General features: G+C 51.5%; 11 protein-coding genes across 11 annotated transcripts; 7 read left to right on the top strand and 4 right to left on the bottom strand.

The window, feature by feature from the left end:
• Positions 1-122: 122 nt before the first annotated feature.
• AYO20_09681 (hypothetical protein) lies at positions 123-695 on the top strand (the record flags this gene model as incomplete). The annotated part of the gene is made up of 1 exon (XM_022647950.1): positions 123-695. The coding sequence occupies one exon, from the start codon at positions 123-125 to the stop codon at positions 693-695; it is 573 nt and encodes a 190-aa protein (XP_022496095.1).
• A 325-nt stretch (positions 696-1020) lies between these two features.
• On the top strand, positions 1021-2421 carry AYO20_09680 (ATP-dependent RNA helicase DDX54/DBP10; the record flags this gene model as incomplete). Its single annotated transcript, XM_022647949.1, has 7 exons — positions 1021-1060; positions 1115-1244; positions 1303-1391; positions 1511-1621; positions 1669-1795; positions 1899-2208; positions 2278-2421. The coding sequence occupies 7 exons, from the start codon at positions 1021-1023 to the stop codon at positions 2419-2421; spliced, it is 951 nt and encodes a 316-aa protein (XP_022496094.1).
• A 927-nt stretch (positions 2422-3348) lies between these two features.
• AYO20_09679 (hypothetical protein) lies at positions 3349-4098 on the bottom strand (the record flags this gene model as incomplete). Its single annotated transcript, XM_022647948.1, has 1 exon — positions 3349-4098. One exon carries the CDS (start codon positions 4096-4098, stop codon positions 3349-3351), a length of 750 nt encoding a protein of 249 aa, XP_022496093.1.
• A 655-nt stretch (positions 4099-4753) lies between these two features.
• On the top strand, positions 4754-5142 carry AYO20_09678 (hypothetical protein; the record flags this gene model as incomplete). Its single annotated transcript, XM_022647947.1, has 2 exons — positions 4754-5003; positions 5057-5142. 2 exons carry the CDS (start codon positions 4754-4756, stop codon positions 5140-5142), a joined length of 336 nt encoding a protein of 111 aa, XP_022496092.1.
• Positions 5143-5770: 628 nt separating this feature from the next.
• AYO20_09677 (hypothetical protein) lies at positions 5771-7077 on the bottom strand (the record flags this gene model as incomplete). The annotated part of the gene is made up of 4 exons (XM_022647946.1): positions 5771-6336; positions 6389-6633; positions 6687-6934; positions 6985-7077. The coding sequence occupies 4 exons, from the start codon at positions 7075-7077 to the stop codon at positions 5771-5773; spliced, it is 1152 nt and encodes a 383-aa protein (XP_022496091.1).
• Positions 7078-7404: 327 nt separating this feature from the next.
• AYO20_09676 (hypothetical protein) lies at positions 7405-8345 on the top strand (the record flags this gene model as incomplete). The annotated part of the gene is made up of 4 exons (XM_022647945.1): positions 7405-7570; positions 7723-7813; positions 7863-8003; positions 8057-8345. The coding sequence occupies 4 exons, from the start codon at positions 7405-7407 to the stop codon at positions 8343-8345; spliced, it is 687 nt and encodes a 228-aa protein (XP_022496090.1).
• Positions 8346-8873: 528 nt separating this feature from the next.
• Positions 8874-9843, bottom strand: AYO20_09675 (hypothetical protein; the record flags this gene model as incomplete). Its single annotated transcript, XM_022647944.1, has 5 exons — positions 8874-9066; positions 9120-9200; positions 9265-9378; positions 9430-9751; positions 9807-9843. The coding sequence occupies 5 exons, from the start codon at positions 9841-9843 to the stop codon at positions 8874-8876; spliced, it is 747 nt and encodes a 248-aa protein (XP_022496089.1).
• A 260-nt stretch (positions 9844-10103) lies between these two features.
• On the top strand, positions 10104-11061 carry AYO20_09674 (hypothetical protein; the record flags this gene model as incomplete). Its single annotated transcript, XM_022647943.1, has 2 exons — positions 10104-10476; positions 10550-11061. 2 exons carry the CDS (start codon positions 10104-10106, stop codon positions 11059-11061), a joined length of 885 nt encoding a protein of 294 aa, XP_022496088.1.
• A 910-nt stretch (positions 11062-11971) lies between these two features.
• On the top strand, positions 11972-15397 carry AYO20_09673 (hypothetical protein; the record flags this gene model as incomplete). Its single annotated transcript, XM_022647942.1, has 1 exon — positions 11972-15397. One exon carries the CDS (start codon positions 11972-11974, stop codon positions 15395-15397), a length of 3426 nt encoding a protein of 1141 aa, XP_022496087.1.
• A 353-nt stretch (positions 15398-15750) lies between these two features.
• Positions 15751-16801, bottom strand: AYO20_09672 (hypothetical protein; the record flags this gene model as incomplete). Its single annotated transcript, XM_022647941.1, has 3 exons — positions 15751-15808; positions 15885-16687; positions 16757-16801. The coding sequence occupies 3 exons, from the start codon at positions 16799-16801 to the stop codon at positions 15751-15753; spliced, it is 906 nt and encodes a 301-aa protein (XP_022496086.1).
• A 351-nt stretch (positions 16802-17152) lies between these two features.
• On the top strand, positions 17153-20591 carry AYO20_09671 (hypothetical protein; the record flags this gene model as incomplete). The annotated part of the gene is made up of 2 exons (XM_022647940.1): positions 17153-17242; positions 17295-20591. The coding sequence occupies 2 exons, from the start codon at positions 17153-17155 to the stop codon at positions 20589-20591; spliced, it is 3387 nt and encodes a 1128-aa protein (XP_022496085.1).

The raw sequence follows: 20591 nt of genomic DNA, 5'->3' as shown, positions 1-20591 counted from the left end.
GTAATGTCCAACTGCTCTACTTGCCAACAAATAACTATACAAGTGGCAGATACCTTTTCAATTAGTCAAAGTTCATTGACTCGTAATTGACAAGAGTCGCTTTTCCTCGAATCAACTCGAAAATGGGTCGCGCGGTCAAGCACGCCAATACCGAGGTGATAATCAACAAACCGATCCAAGAAGTCTGGGATTTTGTCACCGCTCCCTACAATTGGGCTTTCAAACTGAAATTGCAAGCATGGAGAATGCATGGTGCCGGTGGTGAGAAGGATACACAGTCTGTTTCCCGCACCATGAAGTTAGGAGAGCGATTCTTTGAGTACGCATATGAAGAGGGCAAGTTTGATCTCGTCGGCGAATGGGAAATTACCAAGTGCGAACCACCCTACGTTTACGGCTTCAAGACGCTCAGGTGGTACGGCCCTCAGCTCGATACTGGCGTTGACGCAACCTACACGCTTACAAAGATCGACGAAAATACCACCAAGTGGAATCGAGACCGTGATACCTATACTCAGGAGGGCAAGTCTGAAGTTGAATTTCTTGAGGAGGAAGATAGACTGGAGACGATGTACCAGACAGCTGTCAAGAACTACCTTGAGACTGGGAAAACCGGCTATCCTCAACAGGTACCCTTTGACCTGCACCCAGAAGGATACCTCAAGACACTCAAGGTGACTGAGTGCGTATATTAACGCACTCGTGCGTTGTATCAGTTGTAGATTTAGCTGGACCAGTCAGTCCCGCGTACCCCCACAATGTTACTGAGCAACAATCTCAAGATGAAATTGTTTCCAAAAAGAGCAAATTCGCGATCGATGGAATAAATAGTAATGGTGATCATTCTGAATGAAGACAATTCCGCGCTCCAATTCCGTCGATTTCCGTACACAACACGACGTATTACCCTACCTACTTGAGTACTTAATATTTACAACGACGTCCCCCTGGAGCTAAGTGTGGTCGATGACTCTGTAGCGCAGTCTGATTCGGTCTTCAGGCAGCAAACCTCAAGTAACAATGGGCTTTATACAGCTCTCTATAGCTTTTGGCAAAATAGGTACGAAAGTCATATTTGCAAATTGATTTTGAGATCACTGACTATGTAGAAAAGCCATTGACGCCGTCCGAGCGATGGTCATGGGACTCTTTTCGAGTCGCCGAACTACCCTCACCTACAAAACCTACGTTCTTCTCGCTGTGATGAGAGCTTACACCAAACACGTCCCGGTCCCTCAACTGCAGTGAGCTCTAGATTCGAGCGCAGCAGGATGGAGGATGGGAACCTGACTGATCCATCAGGGCCATGAACCCGTCGACCTCGAAAACATATGAGCGTTTCATGCACGAAAATTCGCTTCCCCAGGAAACTTCGGTGACCAGCGACGGAAGTAGGTTGTTATGGATTGGGCAGAAGACTGCGAAGATAGTGCTTCTTTTTTTCCACGGTTCGTGATCACTCTAAGATGTTTTGAGGGTTTGGGCTGCCTGACTTCTACTCTCTCATAAGGGGGAGGATACGTGCTTCCTGCAACATCTGCTCATTTCGAATTGTTTTTGGAGCTCGTGAATGAGGCAGAGACTCGAGGTTCATCGCTCGGCGTGGCAGTACTCGAATATGGTGAGTAGTACAGGCAGATTATGACAAATGGCTGACCTTGGGGGTAGGACTGACTCCAGATTCGCAATACCCTGCACAGCTCTGCCAGGCAAACAACGTCTTCAAGTTTCTGCTCCAGGAACTCCGCATCCCATCCGCGAATGCAAGTTGTCCTCGAATCTTGGTTTCGGAGTCGTACGATGAGTCGTTAACTCATCGCTTAGATTATACTCGGCGGCGATTCAGCTGGTGGCCATCTGGCATTGTCTCTTTTGTCGCTTTTCGCTCATCCTCACAGCAATGTGCCTGTACCGGCAGTTGTTGGGCCTCACCTTCCTCCCGCCACGATCCTGCTCTCACCATGGGTGACCTTTACCACGGACTCCCCGTCATTTCGAACCAACACAGCTAAGGATTGTCTGGATGTCCAGCCACTGCAAGAATGGTCTCAACTCTTCCTAGGCAGGGCTGGGTTGGATAACTACAATGTACCTCTGATGGCGCCATCCGACTGGTGGGCTCCCTTGAAAGACCACAAGTTCTGTGTGATTGCAGGTGGGAATGAACTATTTATTGACGACATTGTCGAGTTCGTGGAAAAGCTGAAGGTAAGTTTCGTTATTCGATCCCTTTTTCATTTCTTCAGAGCCGCTTGATTGATATTTGGCTCCATACAGTCTCAGGAAATCGAGGTCGACTTCCTTAACAGCCCAGGGGAGGTACATGACTCTCCAGTCTTTGATAAAATCATGGGGATCCCGCAGGGTAAGGCAGGCGAAAAGTTTCAGTCCTGGGTGCTCCATAATGTGCAAGACCGCTGAAGTGTAGAGTATCCCGACAGGTGTTATGGTCACATGACGCACCTCGTGTTACCTTCCCTGTTGGGATTGCCTGCCCACCGTCTACAATAGCACCTCGCGCACCTCTCTTCTTCTTATCTAGCTAGAGATAGCCCAACACAATCCAGGCGTCACTAAGTGTCACGAACAGCCTCGCTCAGGCACCCTACTTCACCCTCACAATACATGAGGGTAACGTAGGGCAGGTGAACCAGGCGCGGTACACAAGACTTGTCAGCAGGTAAGGCTATAGGACAAGGTTATCGGGTCAGAGCACAAGGCTCTCGGCAGACTTAGTCTAGTGCTCACCCCACGTGACAGTAGACGCGGGGAAGCTATAAGAACCTCAACCCTCACAATTCGGCAGGAGACATGTTCTTCTCGCTTCCTAAGCGTTGAGTCGTTATCCATAGGCACTACAGATCGGCAATTGCATGCAGTCAACCAATCGATCAGTACCCGCTGTGTGGCGTAGGTCCTGATAGTATATCTCGAATAGGTATCTAGGAAGGGTATATTAATATACTCCCTATAGTTCGATATATCGCTATATCGTTTCTTACCTTTTTTAGTGATTACGTACTCTTACGTAACTAAGCCTTATTCTTCTACTACGCGCCTCGCTGAGCTACGGAGGTCGGTAGACCTTCCTATGGACATCCCGCCTTGGGTCGTGTGAAGGCCGCTTCTAACACCTAAGCGAGGCTATTCGTGATATACTAACTCTCCATGCGATTCGTGCGGCGTTGTAGCCTTCCCATATCAATAAGATCATGACACAGAACTATTCATATCTAAGGTACATTAGTCAGCTGGCAATACTACCACGGCCTTCTCGTGAACGGACAGTGTATCCGAAACCACCGTGGCTTCTAGGGTGATAATCATGCAACACCCTTTCGTCGATCATCAGACGGTCAGACCTCCGTCCACAACAATGGTCGCACCACTGACATAGCTTGCGTCGTCAGACAGCAAAAATTTGGCTACAGTGGCAACTTCCGAGGCTTTTCCACGCCGTCTCAACGGTGTGCGACTTTGAAGGGCCTGATCCAGTGCGACAGCGGCAGGACCCAGTTTCTCCGGCATATACATCGGGGTGTCAACCATGCCCGGTGCAATGATGTTAAGTCGGACACCAAGGGGCCCCAGTTCCATGGCCGCACAGCGCCCAAATCCGTGGACAGCATGTTTGGACGCGCAGTACCCATGGATAGGTGCGGCGCCGCGAAAGCCTTCGGTGGAACCAATGAGGACGATGGCTCCTTTGGCCTGGACGATGCTGCCGGACACGGCATGGACGGTGTTGACAAGACCCTCGTAGTTTACCTTCATGACCAAGTCGTGTGCTTCGGGCTGTTTGTTAGTCAGACCGTCTAACCGCACGATGCCTGCTGCGGCGACGAGCTTGGAGACACCAAGATTCGTTGCTTTGGCTTCTTCTGCAGCCGCGGACACTTCGTTTCGTTCCGCCACGTTGACGACTCGGATCTTGACTCGGGCAGACTGTCGTGCAGAAAGAGCTTCCATTTGGGACTCCTCTAGGCCCTTGCCGTCAATGTCCCACAGCAGCAGATCATAGCCCGATTTACTCAATTCCACCGCGCAGGCACGCCCGATCCCGGATGCAGCACCGGTGACGAGGACTACCTCGGTCATCTTGATAATGAACCAGATAGATTATTTGACAGATAATGTGGGAAGACCAAGTTGCCTCTAACGACTTTGTGTCACAGGGGTTGTCCTCGATAAGGCGCTCAAGGGGACGGAGACAGCTTATGTACTGCAGTATTACCACACCAGTACTTTTGCTAAGCAGGGTCGGTCGGTCGTGACGACACTTTTTTCCTCTAAAGATCGAATGCTAGAAGTGCCTTTCTCCATTTTGTCATCTGGCTACTGTTATGATAGGATTGATAACCACTCAGCCACTTAATGTACCTGAGGGGAAGCTCAGGCCGCACCACGAACGACCATCGCGTGGACCGCGGTGAAGGGTCCGAGAGTTGGGTTATCTCACGAATTCTCACGAATCGATCTTATCTATCCTGGTCCACTTATCCTACTTTCAAGTCCGTCCTTGACCATGAGGAATCCCGCTTAGATGATCTCACCTACGCCGACTGATCGGAATGCCAGTCAGACATATTCCGAAACGCAATGGGCCTTCCATTGACCCACTTTGCCCCCGGTTTTTCGGATGGCCCAAAGCGGGCGTTTGCGGAGTAAGCTTTGAGTCCTTCCACCCAGATATTTAGTTGAACACACTCAGGCATTCCGTTACACATAGCCCTGGATCTGGCTGCCAATCAGTATGGCGACTGAACAGTTGACCTTTGACGGCCAAGCGACCATCGTCACCGGCGCGGCTGGAGGCATGGGATATTATCATGCCACGGTGCTCGCCCAGCGAGGTGCCACCCCTGCCATCGTCGGCATCAATCCCGACGCAGCGAAAGCTGCAGTGGCCAAGAATTGCATTCTTCAGCGGCAAGGCTATCAGTTTCGTTGCGGACGACTCATCGGCGTCAGCTTGCACAGATATCGTGGCAAAGTCTTGGAAAGTACGGCCGCATCGACATTCTAGTCCGCAACGCCGGATACACTGCACTCAAAGCCTTTCAGGACATCTCAGAGACTGATATTGCACGCATTATTGGTGTCCATTTCAATTCGGCATGGACTCTCTGTCAAGCGGTGTAGCCGTGGATGATGGAGCAAAAAATGGGCCAGATCGTCGCCATGAGCTCGGCCTCGATCTTTGGTACCTTGCACATCCAGTACTACACGGCCGCCAAAGGTGCGTTGGTCACCTAGGGGCTTAATATTGCGTCAGGAAGGCAAGAGAGTACGGGATCCACGCACATGACGACCGAGATACACGACGGTCCGGTCAAGAGCTATATTGAGCAACGACTGCCGGCTGACGCCCCCTCGGCCATGGTTGCTTATTTGTGCCACCTCTCCTGCCCTCTGACCGGACAGTTCCTTCAAGCTGGCGGCCAAGGGTTTGGGCGTTATTTCTTCGGTGCGGTCCCGGGGTTTTAGTCGGATCAAGAGCTCTCGCCCGAGTTGATTCGCGATCATTCAGACACTCTCTTTGACTACTCGGACTACCTGCGTCCTCAATCTGGTCGGAGATGCTATGGAGCTTATAGCGCTACGTCAAGGGACTGACTCTATGGGCGACTTGGCACTGGCGGTGGCTCCTGAACAGAATGGAGCATACTGCTGTACGCTTTCTCTGAAGGAGTGGAGCAAAGTAGTCAAAGATCCCTGTTACTCTATTCCTATTGCATGCTGTTTTGTGAGCTGAGCAATGTCCTCTCCATCAGGCTGTAGGATAGTCGGTGTAACCCCTTGGGCCGGGTGTGTAGAAGAGTGTGCGGTCCCACCGGTTCAACGGCAGACCATGTTTCAATCGATGTGGTAAGTCAGGATTGGCGATGAAAAACCGACCAAAAGCCAGGCCATCGGCCTCGTGGTCTGCAAATCGACTCACAGCCACCTCAAGCCCACCACCCGCGACAATGATGGGCGTCGAGCCCAGGGCTTTCTTGAACGGACGGAGTGTCAACGCATCTTCCACTTCTCGGCCCATTCGCGCTGCGGCCGCTTCGAGAAACTTGAGCTTCTGCTCCGTAGTTTGGAACAGGTCGTGATGTCGAGGTTCCACGAGGTGCACGTAGGCAACATGTCTCTTCTCCAGCTCTCGACACACGTAGCCCCAGGTGGCATGTGGATCCGAGTCGGCGGCGCCGTGGACGTTCCCGAATGGCGAAAGCCGTATTCCGACTCGGTCGGCGCCTATGCTTGCGATCAGTGCGTCGAAGATCATCAGCGGAAACCGTGCTCGATTCTCGATACTGCCTCCAAACTCGTCTGTCCGGTCATTAACTGGCACCATATATCAGTCCAGACCACATGTGGTTCTTCTGCATGAACATACTATTGTCACAAAGGAATTGATCCACCAAGTAGCCATTAGCAGCATGAATCTCGACGCCGTCAAACCCCGCCTCAACTGCGTTGGCGGCCGCTTTTGCGTAATCCTGACAAACTTGGTGCATGTCTTCAATTGTCATGGGCTTGGGCTCTGCAAAGGGCACTTGGTTGGGATTGAATGGGCAGCACCCTTCGAGTCGTTTGTTGGAACTGGACAAGGGCGGGTATGGAGACACGTCGGGAGGGCATCTGAGGCAATCTGTCGTTAGCTTGGCTCGTGTTTTTGTTGTTCATCAACCAACCGTCCAGTGTGCCATAGCTGCAGGAAAATATATCCACCCTTTCTATGCACGGCATCGGTAACCGTCTTCCATCCTCTGATGTGCTCGGAGGTGAAGATGCCGGGAACTCTGGCGAATGCACCAGCGCGCTCGGAGATGAATGTAGCCTCAGTGATCAACAACCCGCCTGGAGTCGCACGCTGGGAATAATATTCGGCGTTCAATTCACCCGGAACCTGCGCTGGAGATCGACACCTGGTACAAGGAGCCTACAGGCGATGTTCAATGTGAATCCCTTGCTGGGTTTGAGGAGACTTACGAGGATAATGCGATGCGCCAGCTGGTATCGCCCAATGTGCAGCGGGGTGAATAGTTCAGTCGGCGCCTTGAAAGACTCGACATAACCAGACATGTTGATGTTGTTGGATGCCCTGGGGTGGTTTCAAGAACTGGAAATGCTAATTCGAGTGGGTTAATTCGGGGTGCTCTGACTACCAAGTAGGCATGGTCTTCCTCTAGTCTTTGCTTCCGTGCATGAGTACATACGTGTTATAGAACATTCATCGTTTTCTTGCTTGAGACACTAGCAGCCAGCGCTTATGTTACAGACTACAAATGTTCATGCACAGCGTGGCATACTGGTTGATCGGCTGAACACGATGAAACTGGCACGACTCGATCCATACGACAACAGCAGCAATAATCGATCAAAGTGTCTTTGTAAGCGAGAGGGATGACGATGTCCACCCAACGTCCACCTAACGTCCGTACCAACTACTTGTCAGATAGTCTGTTCATGCTCTCGTCGCTCACGTTTGATGTTGTGATGGTTGTGATCCTCGGCGTCCTTCTCGGGTTGACCGGTAGCCCTGAAGATAACAATGGCGGCCACAACTCAGGCAGAGGTGAGAATGCGAGGGCGACCTTGTTCCTGGCTAATCAACACCACAGGTCAAGAGCACAACAGGTCTCGAACACCAACTTTTCAGATTGCTATTGAATGATCGACTGTTCATCTCTCCTCTATCGAATCCCCAGAATGTACTTGATCTTTCAGCCCGCACCGGAGAATGGGCCGTTGACATTGCCCGCAAATACCCTTCCTCAAGGGTAACCGCAATTGAGACGATCGTTACACCGTCTCCACGGTATGGCGGTAAAGATTGCTCTGCTACACAGCGCTGATTACTTGTTTAGGTGTCCCTTAAACTTGACCTTCTATCAAGACGACATTCAACTCGAGTGGATCCATCCCAAGAATTCATTCGACCTGGTCCGGTTCTCCCTACAATCGGAGCGTTTGCATGACTATTCGACTCTACTTGGCAAAACGTTCAGGTGAGTTGAAAGATGGGGTACTCATCGAAGGTCGATCATTGAATTGTGTGTAGGTCGCTCGCACCTGGTGGATTTGTCGAGATATATGACGTGGAACCGGCCGTACACTTTGCCGATGGACAGACTTGCGCCCAGAGTTCAACATTTTTATGGCAAAACCTATATGAACAGGCACATGTCAACGGGGGTTCACCCTTGGCTACCATGGAGCAGCTAAAAGATCAATTAAGTCGAGTGGGATTCGTCAATATCGCGACTGAAGTCTTTGAAGTCCCCTGCTCGCCATGGTCATCTGAATCCAAAGCTCGACGGGTGGGCCAGGTACGTTTCCAAGCAAATTAGCCGCTGTCATCGACGCCGACACCGAATCCACTTGTTGTCTTTTGTTGTCGCCCGCCTGTTGCTGAGGAGTATATGATTCCAGCTTTCCAAGAGTATTCTCTACGCAAACCTACGCACGAAATCTTTCCCAAAGTTTCGACGCTATCTCGGGCTCGCTCCGGATGAGATAGAGGGGTTTCTTCAGAAATGTAGGGCAGAACTTTGCGATGGAAAGATCAAGTTATATCAAAAGTAGTGCGTGCGCCCTATAGTGATGTTTGACACAATTCACTAATTTCACCACCCAGTTTCGCACTGAGTGCACAAAGGCCACTATAGGGGATGGGAAGGATTTGATTTCGGTCTCTTCGTTGGGAAGGCAAGATTGTTCTGTCCAAGGCACCAGATCATCCAGTGGCGATATACCATATCGTAGCGATGGTTACATAGTCAATATGGTCTGTTGTGTGTATGCAAGTTCTAAGCATTCGCCATGCAAGCGATCTTCATCGTGTGACTATAGATCACTATTGCCCACTCCACGCAATCTCAACATGTCCAACCCCCGTCAACTACAACGATGGAGCCTGTTGTGTAGCTACTATCTTCGCTGAGAAGAAAGACGATCGTGTTCGCCTGTTCTGTTGGCTGGCTCTTACGATTCAAGGCTGTTTGAGAGAATGGGAATGTGATGCCCATCTTCTGTTCTAACCCAGTGGTCAAAGGTGTTTCGACCAGGCCCCTAGAATTGAACAGTGTAAGTGTGGTGATACGCACGGGGTCTAGGGCACTTACGGAGTGATTGCATTCACTCTGATGTTTTTGAGTCCGTACTCCCTGGCGGCAACCCTTGTGAGTCCCACAACAGCGTGTTTCCTATTTTCGCTCGAGATCAGCAAAGGCGGCTCTGCAATTACGAACAAAGTGATACGCCACTTACGCAGCTGTGTATGCGGAAGAATTGCTTGTGCCTTTGAAACCAGAAATACTGGCACAATTCACAATGGACGAGCCAGACTCCATGACACGCAATTGAGCACGAAGGCAATTGAAACTTGTCAAAGTTGGATCATACTGCCGGCATCAGTCTTGGAAAGAATCTCACCATCCGGTGGCATTGACACCCATCACAAACTCCCAGTCTTTGTCCGAGGTTTCTGTCAATGTCTGTAGTGGACCACCAAGTCCAGCAATGTTGGCAGCACAGTCGACTTTCCCGTATTTTTGGACGGTCGAATTGATCCAGTCGTCGACTTGCTCAGAGTACCGTACATCCACAATAAATGTCACGACCTCGCGTGCTCCAGCATCTCGGCATATCTGAGCAGCTTCATCGAGCTTTTCTTGCTGAACATCGCATAATGATAGAACGGCACCTCGACTCGCTAGTATTTTGGCACTTGCAAGACCGATCCCTGATGCTGCGCCTAGAAAGCGAGGTATTAGGTGATTGTAATTGGTGATAATGCTTTGGATACTCACCTGTAATCGCCACCACTTTGCCTTCAAAGGAGGCCATATCGTCACAAATCCTCAACACTATCACAATTAATTTCTCATTCTTGGACGTGTTCTTTCAATGATTTACAGGTTCAACTACCGCAACAGTTAGGCTGGTCCAGTCTGGTCAACCTGGTCGTGTACGACGACTCGCCATACTGGCTCGGCCTAGGCACAATTTCCCCGACTGCTCTGCACGCCATGCCCTAATGCATTTATCAAGACCGCGTTGACGACTGAACAATCTCGAAAGGACATCAGCAAGGTGATGAGCTTGTCATGGCACCTGATGACCGTCGCGTGGCTATAGTCACTGGTGCAAACAAAGGTGTCGGCTTAGCATTGGTTCGTCGGATCGCACTGGAATATGCCTTCTCAGAGCTATATCATAGATCCAATCAGCACTTGACAATCTACCTGACCGCCCGTTCCAGTGAGCGCGGCCTACCAGCCCTCGGCAGCGTTTTAAGTGATACAGACCTAAAGACCAAACGCATCTTCGACGATGATGGAGGTCTGGTCCAGATTCGTTTTCACGAACTCGACATCAACGTCAAATCAAGCATTCAAAACTTCGCAGAAGCGGTCTCGCGAGAACATCGCGGGATCGATATTTTGGTCAATAACGCAGGAACGCTGTCGGCAGAAACAGGTAATCTCATCATCTCCTCCTCTTGGACGTGTGGACTTGGCCTCGCGATCTAACCATATCGTGCTCTCATCAGACGAGCGCGCAGTCCGTGAGACACTGCAATGCAACTACTACGGCACCCTGAATTGCATCGAGGCCTTCTCACCACTGATGCGACCAGGAGGCAGGATTGTCAATGTATCCAGCTTGGTGAGCAAGATTGCTCGATACCCGGCCAACCTGAGACAGAGATTCTACACGGCCCAGTCACCTCAAGAGGTGAACCAACTCATGGACGAGTTCCTGGCGAGTGTAATATCAGGCCAACAGATTGCCGATGGATGGGGTCCGATTCCTTATCCCGTGAGCAAGGCCGGGGTCACTGCTCTGACCAAAGTGGTCGCCCAACAACACAAGAGACTTGCCTCGGGCGTGCTGGTCAATGCATGCTGTCCTGGATTTGTCGCGACGGATATCAATGGTGGGGTTGGGATGCGAGATTCCTGGCGTGGGGCTGAAACTCCTCTGCTTTTGGCCTTGGGTGACATTGATAACACCACTGGAAAGCTCTGGGCAAATGAGGACATTGTTGAATGGTACAGATGAGCAGATGAGCAGCGCCAGATACATCGCGTGGCATCGCAGTATACAACAAACAAGCACAGCCAACGTGCGACTAGTTAGACTTATCACTGTAGTTGAAGATCCTAGCATCGACAGATTATGCCCGTTTGACCTGACCGTCGGCATGTGCGGAGGAATCACTCGAATCAACTCCATAACGCTGTCCAATTGAATTGCTAGAAAATTTCAAGCCCTGTAGATCAGACACTTTCAAGATCCTGCTAGAACGGTAGTTGATGATTTAGCCCCAATCTGCAATGCCACGATCAGACAAGATACCCATCAACTATTCCACTCTCAAGTCTCAACGAAACGTATCGACACAATTTAATCTCTTCTGCAAGGACGGCCTATTGGTAGATAGGCAGAGAGAAATAGTAGGTTCAAGCATCAATAGGCCTATCCTAACCACTCGGTTATACGGGGCTCGAAGCATGAGAGGAAGTCGGTGGCTCTCATGCGTCTTCAGAAGGTTGGGTTTCTATCTGAGCTGGCTGGCTGGCTAGCCTCTTGGCAGCTTTGCAGTGTATGTGTTAGTAGTTCCTGACAGTCCGAGGCGTCAGTCCCCATTAAGCATACCTGAGACCTCGGGGTGCGGCAGAGGGCCTACTCGCGCGCCTCCGGGAGTGAGCATAGGGCGGCACCACCTCGTTCCCAAACCTGTGGGGAGCTGCGAGCAGATTTCCCAACTCTTGGCATCAAAAAAAGTTTTGAATGATTGACGACTTGGACATGGACTTCTCGAAACCGCATTGCCTATGGTTATGAAACCAGCGAATATGGCTGGCACGGGCAGAAACAAATCAGTGGCGGTTCCTATAATCGAATAATTCCTCGTCCATTCCCCGACAGCGCTCCGGAAATCTTCAGACAGCACATGTCTACACCAAATATGTCGGTTGGACAATACTCAGCCAAGAGGCGGAAACTCAGCCATGATTCACGGACAGATAATGTCGACCTTCGCAAAGCCTCTACCAGTTCCGATGTCGGTGACGATGTTCCAGACAATCTCGCAAGGAATGGTCTAGCTTCGAAGACACCGCCGCAGAAATCAACTTCGAAGCTCAGTCAGATGTCTACATCGAAGACTCCAGTGCTACCTACCGGGGGCATCAATAAGTCAGCTATTCTCGGACTTCAAGTAGCTGATCTGAACGCCGAGGTGACGCCAAACTATGACAAGCTGCGATCCAAATGGACTACTCTCTCGAACAAATTGGTATCGCTCATCAAAGACATCAAGGACATCCCGCCTGTCCATGTGACGGAGGCCATAAAGTTGCTTCGGCACCAAGGAATGAACATTCCATTCCCACAGCCACAGCCGTCAAAAGGTACAAACTACAAGTTCAACTTTGTTGCTCCGAAGCAGGTTCTGGTTGGTGGCGCGTTACCATGGAGTCTGAGCCTGAAGGACGAGAACGCCGTGGAGATCACAGCGATTATGCCTGATGGTATCTTACAGGAGAAGGATTATCTCAACTACCGGGCATGTCACAAGGGCGCATTTTACCTCGCCTGTGTCGCGTCAGCTATCAAGCAGAGTGAAGAGGTTGACTTCGATATCTCCTTTGCACACAAGCATGATGTCGATCTTTTACCCGTCATTGACCTCGTTGTCAAGGACAGGAAACCATCCAAGTTCAAGTTCCAGATTGCTGTGGGTTTCAACGACCATTCAATACCCATAGCAAAGACGCTGCCTTCGAAGAACTGTCTCAGGCAAGAAATACCGGGCAGTCAAGAACAAAATGGCCAGTCATCTCCATTCTACAACAGTGCAATACGGTACGCCGCATCTACCCTACACTTCGACCAACTCATCCAATCGACAAGGAGCTCGTCCTTTGACGAAGCTTGCCGGATTGGCCAACTCTGGCTTCGACAACGAGGTTTTTCCAGTTCCGCTCGGACAAGCGGATTCGGTTTCCTGGAATGGACTATAATATGCGCACTACTGACGCGCACCGGCGGTCACCGCGGCCACCCATTGTTCTCGAAACAGTACAGCAGCATACAGTTTTTCAAGGCTATGCTTCAGATACTCGGCGGACGAGATCTACTGGAACCGATGCTTCTCAACGGTGCTAATTTCGACCTTCCGCGCTCGGACGTGCCAGTCATCTACGATGGGGAGACGGGTGTCAACATCCTCTATAAGATGTCTCCTTGGTCGTATGAATTACTTCGTCATCACGCTCAAGTCTCCTTGTCGGCGCTCAATTCTCGCAACCAGAACGGGTTTGATGCAACCTTTGTGCTGAACGTCGCCGTGCCCTTGCTGCAGTACGACGAGATATATTCTGTAACAGTAGCTGCAGATCTAGTCAGAACTACCACAGGTGAACGAAATTTTGTGCAAAGAATGTATAAGATCCTGAAAAAGGGACTGGGTGACAGGACTACTTTGATCGACGTCAAGCTGCCTCAAGAGTCAGGGTGGCCTGTCAACAAGCCCCCTGCTCACCGAAAAGAGAAATATGAGTTGCAAGTTGCGTTGCTTGCTAATCCAGAAAATGTCAACCGCCTCGTTGACCGCGGCCCATCAGCAGACGAACAGGAAGAAGCTGCCAAATTCCGCGAGTTCTGGGGCGAAAAGGCAGAGTTGCGCCGGTTCAAGGACGGCAGTATATCTGAAAGTCTGGTATGGGCAGGAGACCGGCCAGTGACGTTACAGATCATCGCATATCTCGCAACTTTGCATTTCAAACTGTTTCCGAGCTCGCTCGAAACAAGGAGTCAGAATCTGGAGTCCAGTGTCCTGGGGGACGGCAACTACACTTCAGGCCTCACCCCCAAGGACGCTTTCCGGGTGATCAATTCAACGTTCCAGACCCTGACATCCGGTCTGCATAATCTTGAGGGTCTACCGCTGCCGATTCGCTCAATCTCCCCTGCAGACCCGGCTTTGCGCTCGAGCTCTACGCTTCATCCATTACTACCATCGGTTTCGTCCCCCATCGATATCTCCATCCAATTTGACTCTTCCACAAGGTGGCCAGACTCCCTGCCTGCCATCCAACATACGAAAATTGCGTTTCTGCTTAAGCTTTCTGAGTTGCTGAGTTCAAACGATCAAGGCCTCACCACTCGTGTAGGAATCGAGAATACAGACTCGGCCAGCACAGGCTATTTCAACACCTCGTTCCTCGACATTATCTATCCTTCTCCAGCTCCTGGCATCAGTCCAGTCTGCTTCCGAGCTCGCATCTACCATGACCGGGAAGCTCACCTCATTCAGACTGCCCTGGCGGACAAATCCCTCCATGGTGCACTTAGAGACTCTCTTGCCACCGCACTAGCCACTTACAAACGCGACTTTCAGGCTAAACCAATACATACGACCACTATTCGCAACCTGATCACCAGATTCCCGCCTTTGTCCAGTACGGTCCGCCTGCTGAAGAAATGGGTCTCATCCCACCTGCTGCTTCACGAACATGTTCCCGAGGAAATTCTTGAACTCATCGCCGCTCATATCTTCCTCCAGCCCGCACCGTGGAGTGTCCCCGGGTCTGCAACTGTGGCGTTTCTGCGATGCCTACACTTCCTTGCGAGGTGGGATTGGGCTTATTCACCATTAATCATTGATACGAGCATCTCACAAGACTCCTTGACCGCGGCGGATGTTACGGAGATCCGAAACCGTTTCGAGGCGTGGAGGAAATTGGATCCGCAGCTGAACAACGTGGTGTGGTTCGTGGGCACGAACATTGACACGAGCGGGACCGTGTGGACCGTCAATGCACACCCTCCGCGTGTCGTTGCGGGTCGACTGACCGCACTGGCGCGCGCGGCGATTGAACTGGTCGAGAGCAAATCGACAAGCATGACGGAACACCAGTGGACAAGCCTATTCGAAAGCCCTTTGGGAGATTACGACTTTCTGATCTACTTGAAACCTGCCGTGGTGCGCGGTGCAGGACTCAAAGGCAAAGGTACCAAAGCCAAGTCTCGAAGGGACAGCGGTGCGCAAGAGTTCAAGAACCTCCAGATCGCCGAGAGCATGGACGTCGACTCGATCGGGTACGACCCCGTCGAGCTGTACCTGCGCGATCTCAACCACGCGTTCGGGTCCGCGGCCCTGTTCTTCTACGACCGCTACGGTGGACAGGTGATTGCGGGACTGTGGCGGCCGACCGTGTCGGGGAGGAAGGAGTGGCGGGTGCGATTGGGCTGGTCGAGTGTGCCCGTCAAATCCGAGGGCGAGGCCGAAGAAGGAAAGGACATGTGCGTGTTCAACCAGGACGGAGTGCTGGCGGAGATGGCGAGGCTGGGCGAGGGCCTCGTGAGGGAGATCAAGGTCAAGGAGTAGAGCGAGCAACGGGCGGGGACCAGCCTGTAGTTTTTCAGATATGTGTATATTGGGTATCATTTTGATAACAAGAATGACAAGCAAAAGCAAGGGCCTCCATGGGCGAATCTATACCTGCATGCAGATTCCCGCCACTTTTGGGGGTCGAGCCACATTTCATAAAACGCCCTTCTCTTCCCGAAGGACGGCCATGCGAAAGGCGGGAGAATGCTCCCTACTCTGAAGACCTGCTTCAGCATTCCCCCATTCTTCAGAGACAGGGCCGTCCCTTGAGAACTTTTGCACAATACTTCTCGGATCACGCAAGCTTTTTGTTTTATTTGAGAGTTCAGATTCCTTGTCTAAATCTTTCATTAAATGTACCGTCTCTCGGGATCTGCAAGGTCGAGGAGCTGCATGGTCTTCTCGTACCTGGATTCATGATGATGGTCAGAATGCTTCCCAGAAAAAAAAAACATGGTCCGGTCGGAGGTCCGAGGAGACTCACATGGTAAAGACAATGCCGCCACTGAGAGTGAGACGACCGAGTCGTGGTAGAGCACCAGACCAAAAGGTTAATATGCCTTCGTTCTTGTAGATTGACGCGGCGCAGTTAAATGTGTTCTTGTATACTGACCGGGCCTCTAGACTCTGCATGCGGGTTTTCACCGTGTCGAGAGGCATGGTCGTGTAGACGGTCACGATGCCCGCGATGCCTCCTAAAGCGAAAGTCGTCAAAGATCCCAGCTTCTCGCCTGGCGCCACATAGCCCTCGGCGAATTGCTTGAGGCTCGTGTAGGTGCTGAAGCGAACCGCACTGTTGGCGGCTTGTCGTGCCGTCGTGGGCACGAATCCCTGAAAAAAGCCTCTAATCCCTTTCTCGCGGGCGATGACCGCAGACCCGTGGATGAAGCCGCGCATTCTCGGCTGCGCCCTCTTCCTGTCGTCGACCAGCTGTGTTTTTATTGACTCCGATGGGGTTACCGCCAGTAATGATTCTGTGACCCCGGCGCCAAACCCCGCGGCGACGGTTCGAGGCCCGGATATTTGACCATCGTCGTCCGAGAGCAGATGTTTATATGTGTCAAAGGCGAGAAATCGAACGCCAGCCTTGACCGAGTTCCCCACGATCGCGGTCGTGCAACCCGTGTACCATTCTTTCGAGGGGAAGGGCGGCCACGGAAGCTTCTTGGAGTCGGGTAATCGGCGGTTAAGCTGCGATCGTGTCTTGAGGAGATCGAAGGGATATGTTATGGCAATCTCGACTGCCCCGGCTGTCGAGCCAGCTATTATCGAGCGCAGGGCACTCGGCTATTGAACGTATGCATGCGTCAGAAGTGCGAATTTCGCGCGGAGAGGCCCGTAGAAGTCCTTGCATACCTTGGCTTTTAACTTGTCCCCATCCTTGGCTGAGGTTGAAGCCATTCTTTTAAAAATAGACCGCGGTCAGGGGGCTTCAAGCTGGAGGAGACCAAAGTTCGAGTTCAATATACAATACGAACTGCGCGAAAATAAATATGCTGTAGAAACGAACCACTAAGGACCTTTCGCCTTGTGCGACATCGGGCCCATTTGGCCGATGACTTAACAGCCGGAGTTTAGCCGTCGATCAACGCCCCAACGCGTGAAAACGCCAAACGCCAATTACCGCGCAGGCGCGCCCACCGTTGATGCAGGCGGCGATTGCGAGGTTTCCCAAAGCCTCATTCCAACATCTCCATTTCATGCGCATCACCACTCCTCAAAGAGCGGTTTGGTCTAGAGCGAAGCGCTCAAATGGCGCCTCAGAAGCGCCCTGCTCCCACTGACGGCGACGACGGTAGCGAAGACAGTCGAGAGTCGTCCCCACCCCCCCGCGCCTCCTCCGTATGGCATTTCCTCAGGAACATCAGGCTTAACAGTGCTAACAAGAGGCTAGAATAAGAGAAGACGGACAAGCGAAGAATCGTCCACCCACATTGATACTTCGAGTGATCGAGCTGATGGCGAAGATGCCAGTACTCCCCCTTCCGAGATTAGTTCTGATAGCGACGAAGAAGAAGACGAAGACGACGAAGAGGCGTTGCTTGCAGCCACCCAAGCCATCGAGGCCCGGAGCAGAGAAGGTGCTCACAATGAGCCTGCAGAGTACGGCATCTTGGAGGGAGTCCAGCTCAAGAACTTCATGTGTCACGAGGATATGAGTTACGAGCTTGGCCCCTTGATCAATTTTATCTGCGGCAAAAATGGCAGTGGGAAGAGTGCGATTCTCACTGCCATCGTCCTGTGTCTAGGGGGGAAGGCTTCGGCAACGAATCGAGGAGCCCGTCTGCAAAACTTCATTAAAGAGGGAACAGATCACGCCACCATCATCTGCAGGCTAAAGAACCAAGGTGAAAATGCATATATGCCCGAGGTATATGGGAAGACGATTCAAGTTGAACGCCATATCTCACGTACTGGCAGTAGTGGATTCAAGCTGAAGTCAGAAAAGGGCCGCATCGTGTCTACTCGGAAGTCTGATCTCGAAGAAATTTGCGATCATATGATGTTGCAGATCGAAAACCCAATGGCAGTTCTCTCGCAAGATCAGGCGCGTCAGTTCATTGCAAGCTCGAGCCCCACGGAGAAGTACAAATTCTTCATGAAGGGCGTCCAACTTGAGCAGCTTGACCAGGACTATCGACTCATCGAGGAGCAGCTCGACAACATCAAAGTAAAGATCGCCGCCAGGGCCCCGGATCTCAAAGTTCTAAAGGGAAAGGCGGACAGCGCGGCGAACAAGCTTGCGCTATCCGACAGATACGAGGCTATGCGTGACAGGCTTCGAGATTATCGCCGACAGCTGACATGGGCCCAAGTCGCTATTCAGGAGAACATTCGAGATGAATATGTCAAAGAGCTCCAAGAGGCAGACGCAAAGATAGCGGCTGCAGAGGCGAAAGCTGAAGAGCTTGACGCGGCCTATCAGGAATCCGACCGAATTGCAGCCACCACCGCGAACAGGTATACTGAGGCAAATGAAGCTCTCCAACATCTCAACGACGAGAAGAAGGAGCTGCAGGCACAACAGCATGATCTGAAAAAGAACTATTCAGAAGCCGCTGCTGAACAGCGACAAATCCGTGACGCCTTGGTCAGTGCTGACAGAACCATAACACAGAAAAAGGCAGCTATCGAACAAGAAGTGCAAAGACTCGCCGAGCTCGATGGGGGAGGAGCTGCTCGCCGCATCAACGAACTCAACGATGCCGAAGAAACGGTCAGAAGAGCGGAGCAGGAGTTGCAGGATCACCTGAACCAAAGAGATGCATGTGTCGAGGAAATTGAGAGAATGCAAAGGCTTGAGGCTGAAACTGGAGAAGCGAAGAAGAATGAGGAACGGAGGGTGACCGACCTGGAAAACAACCTCAAGCGTCTGGTAGAGAACCGCAACTCTCAAGATCTTGCTTTTCATCCCAGAATGCAGGACCTTCTGCGAGCGCTACAACAGGAGAGGGGGTTCCAGGACGCACCTGTCGGCCCTCTGGGAAAGCATGTTAGATTGTTGAAACCGGAATGGTCTTCGATTTTGGAAAGATCCTTCGGTAACGCGCTTTCGGGATTTATAGTCACCAGCAAGCGGGACGAAAATCTATTGAGCGGCATCATGCGACGGACTCAATGCATGCTGCCTATCTTCATCGCCAACAGCCTCCCACTGAATATTGAGCCACATCTCCCGGATCCCCGATTCACCACCGTCTTGAGCGTTCTGGAAATCGACAACGAGGCGGTCAGGAAACAGGTCATTATTTCCAACCAAATTGAGCAAAGCATCCTCATTCCAGACATGACTGAAGCCTCCAAGGCACTCTATTCGGAAGCTACACCTTTGCGCAATGTCAAGCGGTGCTATTGTTTCAGTCCAGGCAGCAAGGTTAGGGGTGCTGTTTTGTCTTATCGAAACGGCCGAGCAGCGCAAGATCCGGTGCACGAGTTTATCGGCTCTCCACGGATGAAAACAGATATTGACGATGCAATCCGTCGGCAACAAGATGTTCTTGCTGAGTGCAAGGCCCAACGTCTACGGGCAGAGCAAGAATTTCGCAGCGCTCAAGATCGGCATGTTAAAGCAAGACAGGCGCTCAAGCGACATGCGGACAGAAAGAGAGCGCTCGAAATTGCAGTACAGCAAGCGGAAGACAACGTTGAACGTTTGAAAGAGGCCATCAGGGACGATAGCGTCGAGGGTGGAAAGCTTGAGGCCCTGCGCCAATCATTGAGCGAGGCAGAGGAGCAAAAGACCATTCACGAGAGCTCTTTTCAAGACTCGGTCATTGCCCTTGACGAACAAACCAAGAAACTTCGCGAGGCGACCCAAAAGTGCAACGAACTGGATGTCCGCATCAAAGATGCTGAAGCTAGGGTCGATAAGGAGCAGTTGAACGCTCAGAAAGCCAGCAAGAAACGCGCACATGATCTGGGCGAGAAAAATAGAGCCGTCGCTATGATTGACGACGCCAAAGCTGACCGTGGCACGCTGGAACGGAAGATGCAGGAAATGGATGAGAAAATTGCGAACTTCACAGACCAAGCACGGCAGGTCTGTGAACGGGTCAACCTTCCCGAAGGCGAAACATATGAGAGCCTGAACAAAAAACATGAAAAACTTTCGGCAGATTATCGCAAATATCAATCCCAGGTGGGTGATCGGAATGATATCGCCGCCGAGGCATCGAAAACTTCCAAGGCATACAAGGCCGCTGAGCTGGAAATGAGTTCGTTTGAATCTTTACAGGCGCAACTCACGAGAACGCTTGGAGAGCGAAAACGGCGGTGGGTATTGTTTCGAGGCCATATCACTGCTAGATCAAGGGCAGGCTTCATCCACAAACTCAGCGAGAGAGGCTTCCGCGGACGGCTCCACATTGATCATAGAAAGAAGGAGATGGACATCGCCGTCGAACCCGATATTACGAGACGTGACGGAACCGGGAGAAGCGCAAAGACGTTGTCAGGTGGAGAGAAGTCATTCGCCCAGATCTGCCTGTTGCTCTCGATTTGGGACGCAATGGGTGTTCCAATTCGCTGTCTCGACGAATTCGACGTGTTCATGGATGCGGTCAACAGAAACACCAGTGTTAACCTGTTAATCGATGGAGCCAGGCACAGCAGTGGCGGGCAATTTATTCTTATCAGCCCAGGCACCAAATCCGACATCAAGAAAGCTCCGGATGTCTGTGCCATTGAGTAA

The sequence above is a fragment of the Fonsecaea nubica genome, assembly GCF_001646965.1.
Source record: "Fonsecaea nubica strain CBS 269.64 chromosome Unknown Scaff92, whole genome shotgun sequence".
Lineage (NCBI taxonomy): Eukaryota > Fungi > Ascomycota > Eurotiomycetes > Chaetothyriales > Herpotrichiellaceae > Fonsecaea > Fonsecaea nubica.
Note: the sequence above shows the minus strand (reverse complement) of the source record. Positions and strands in the feature narration are given on the sequence as shown.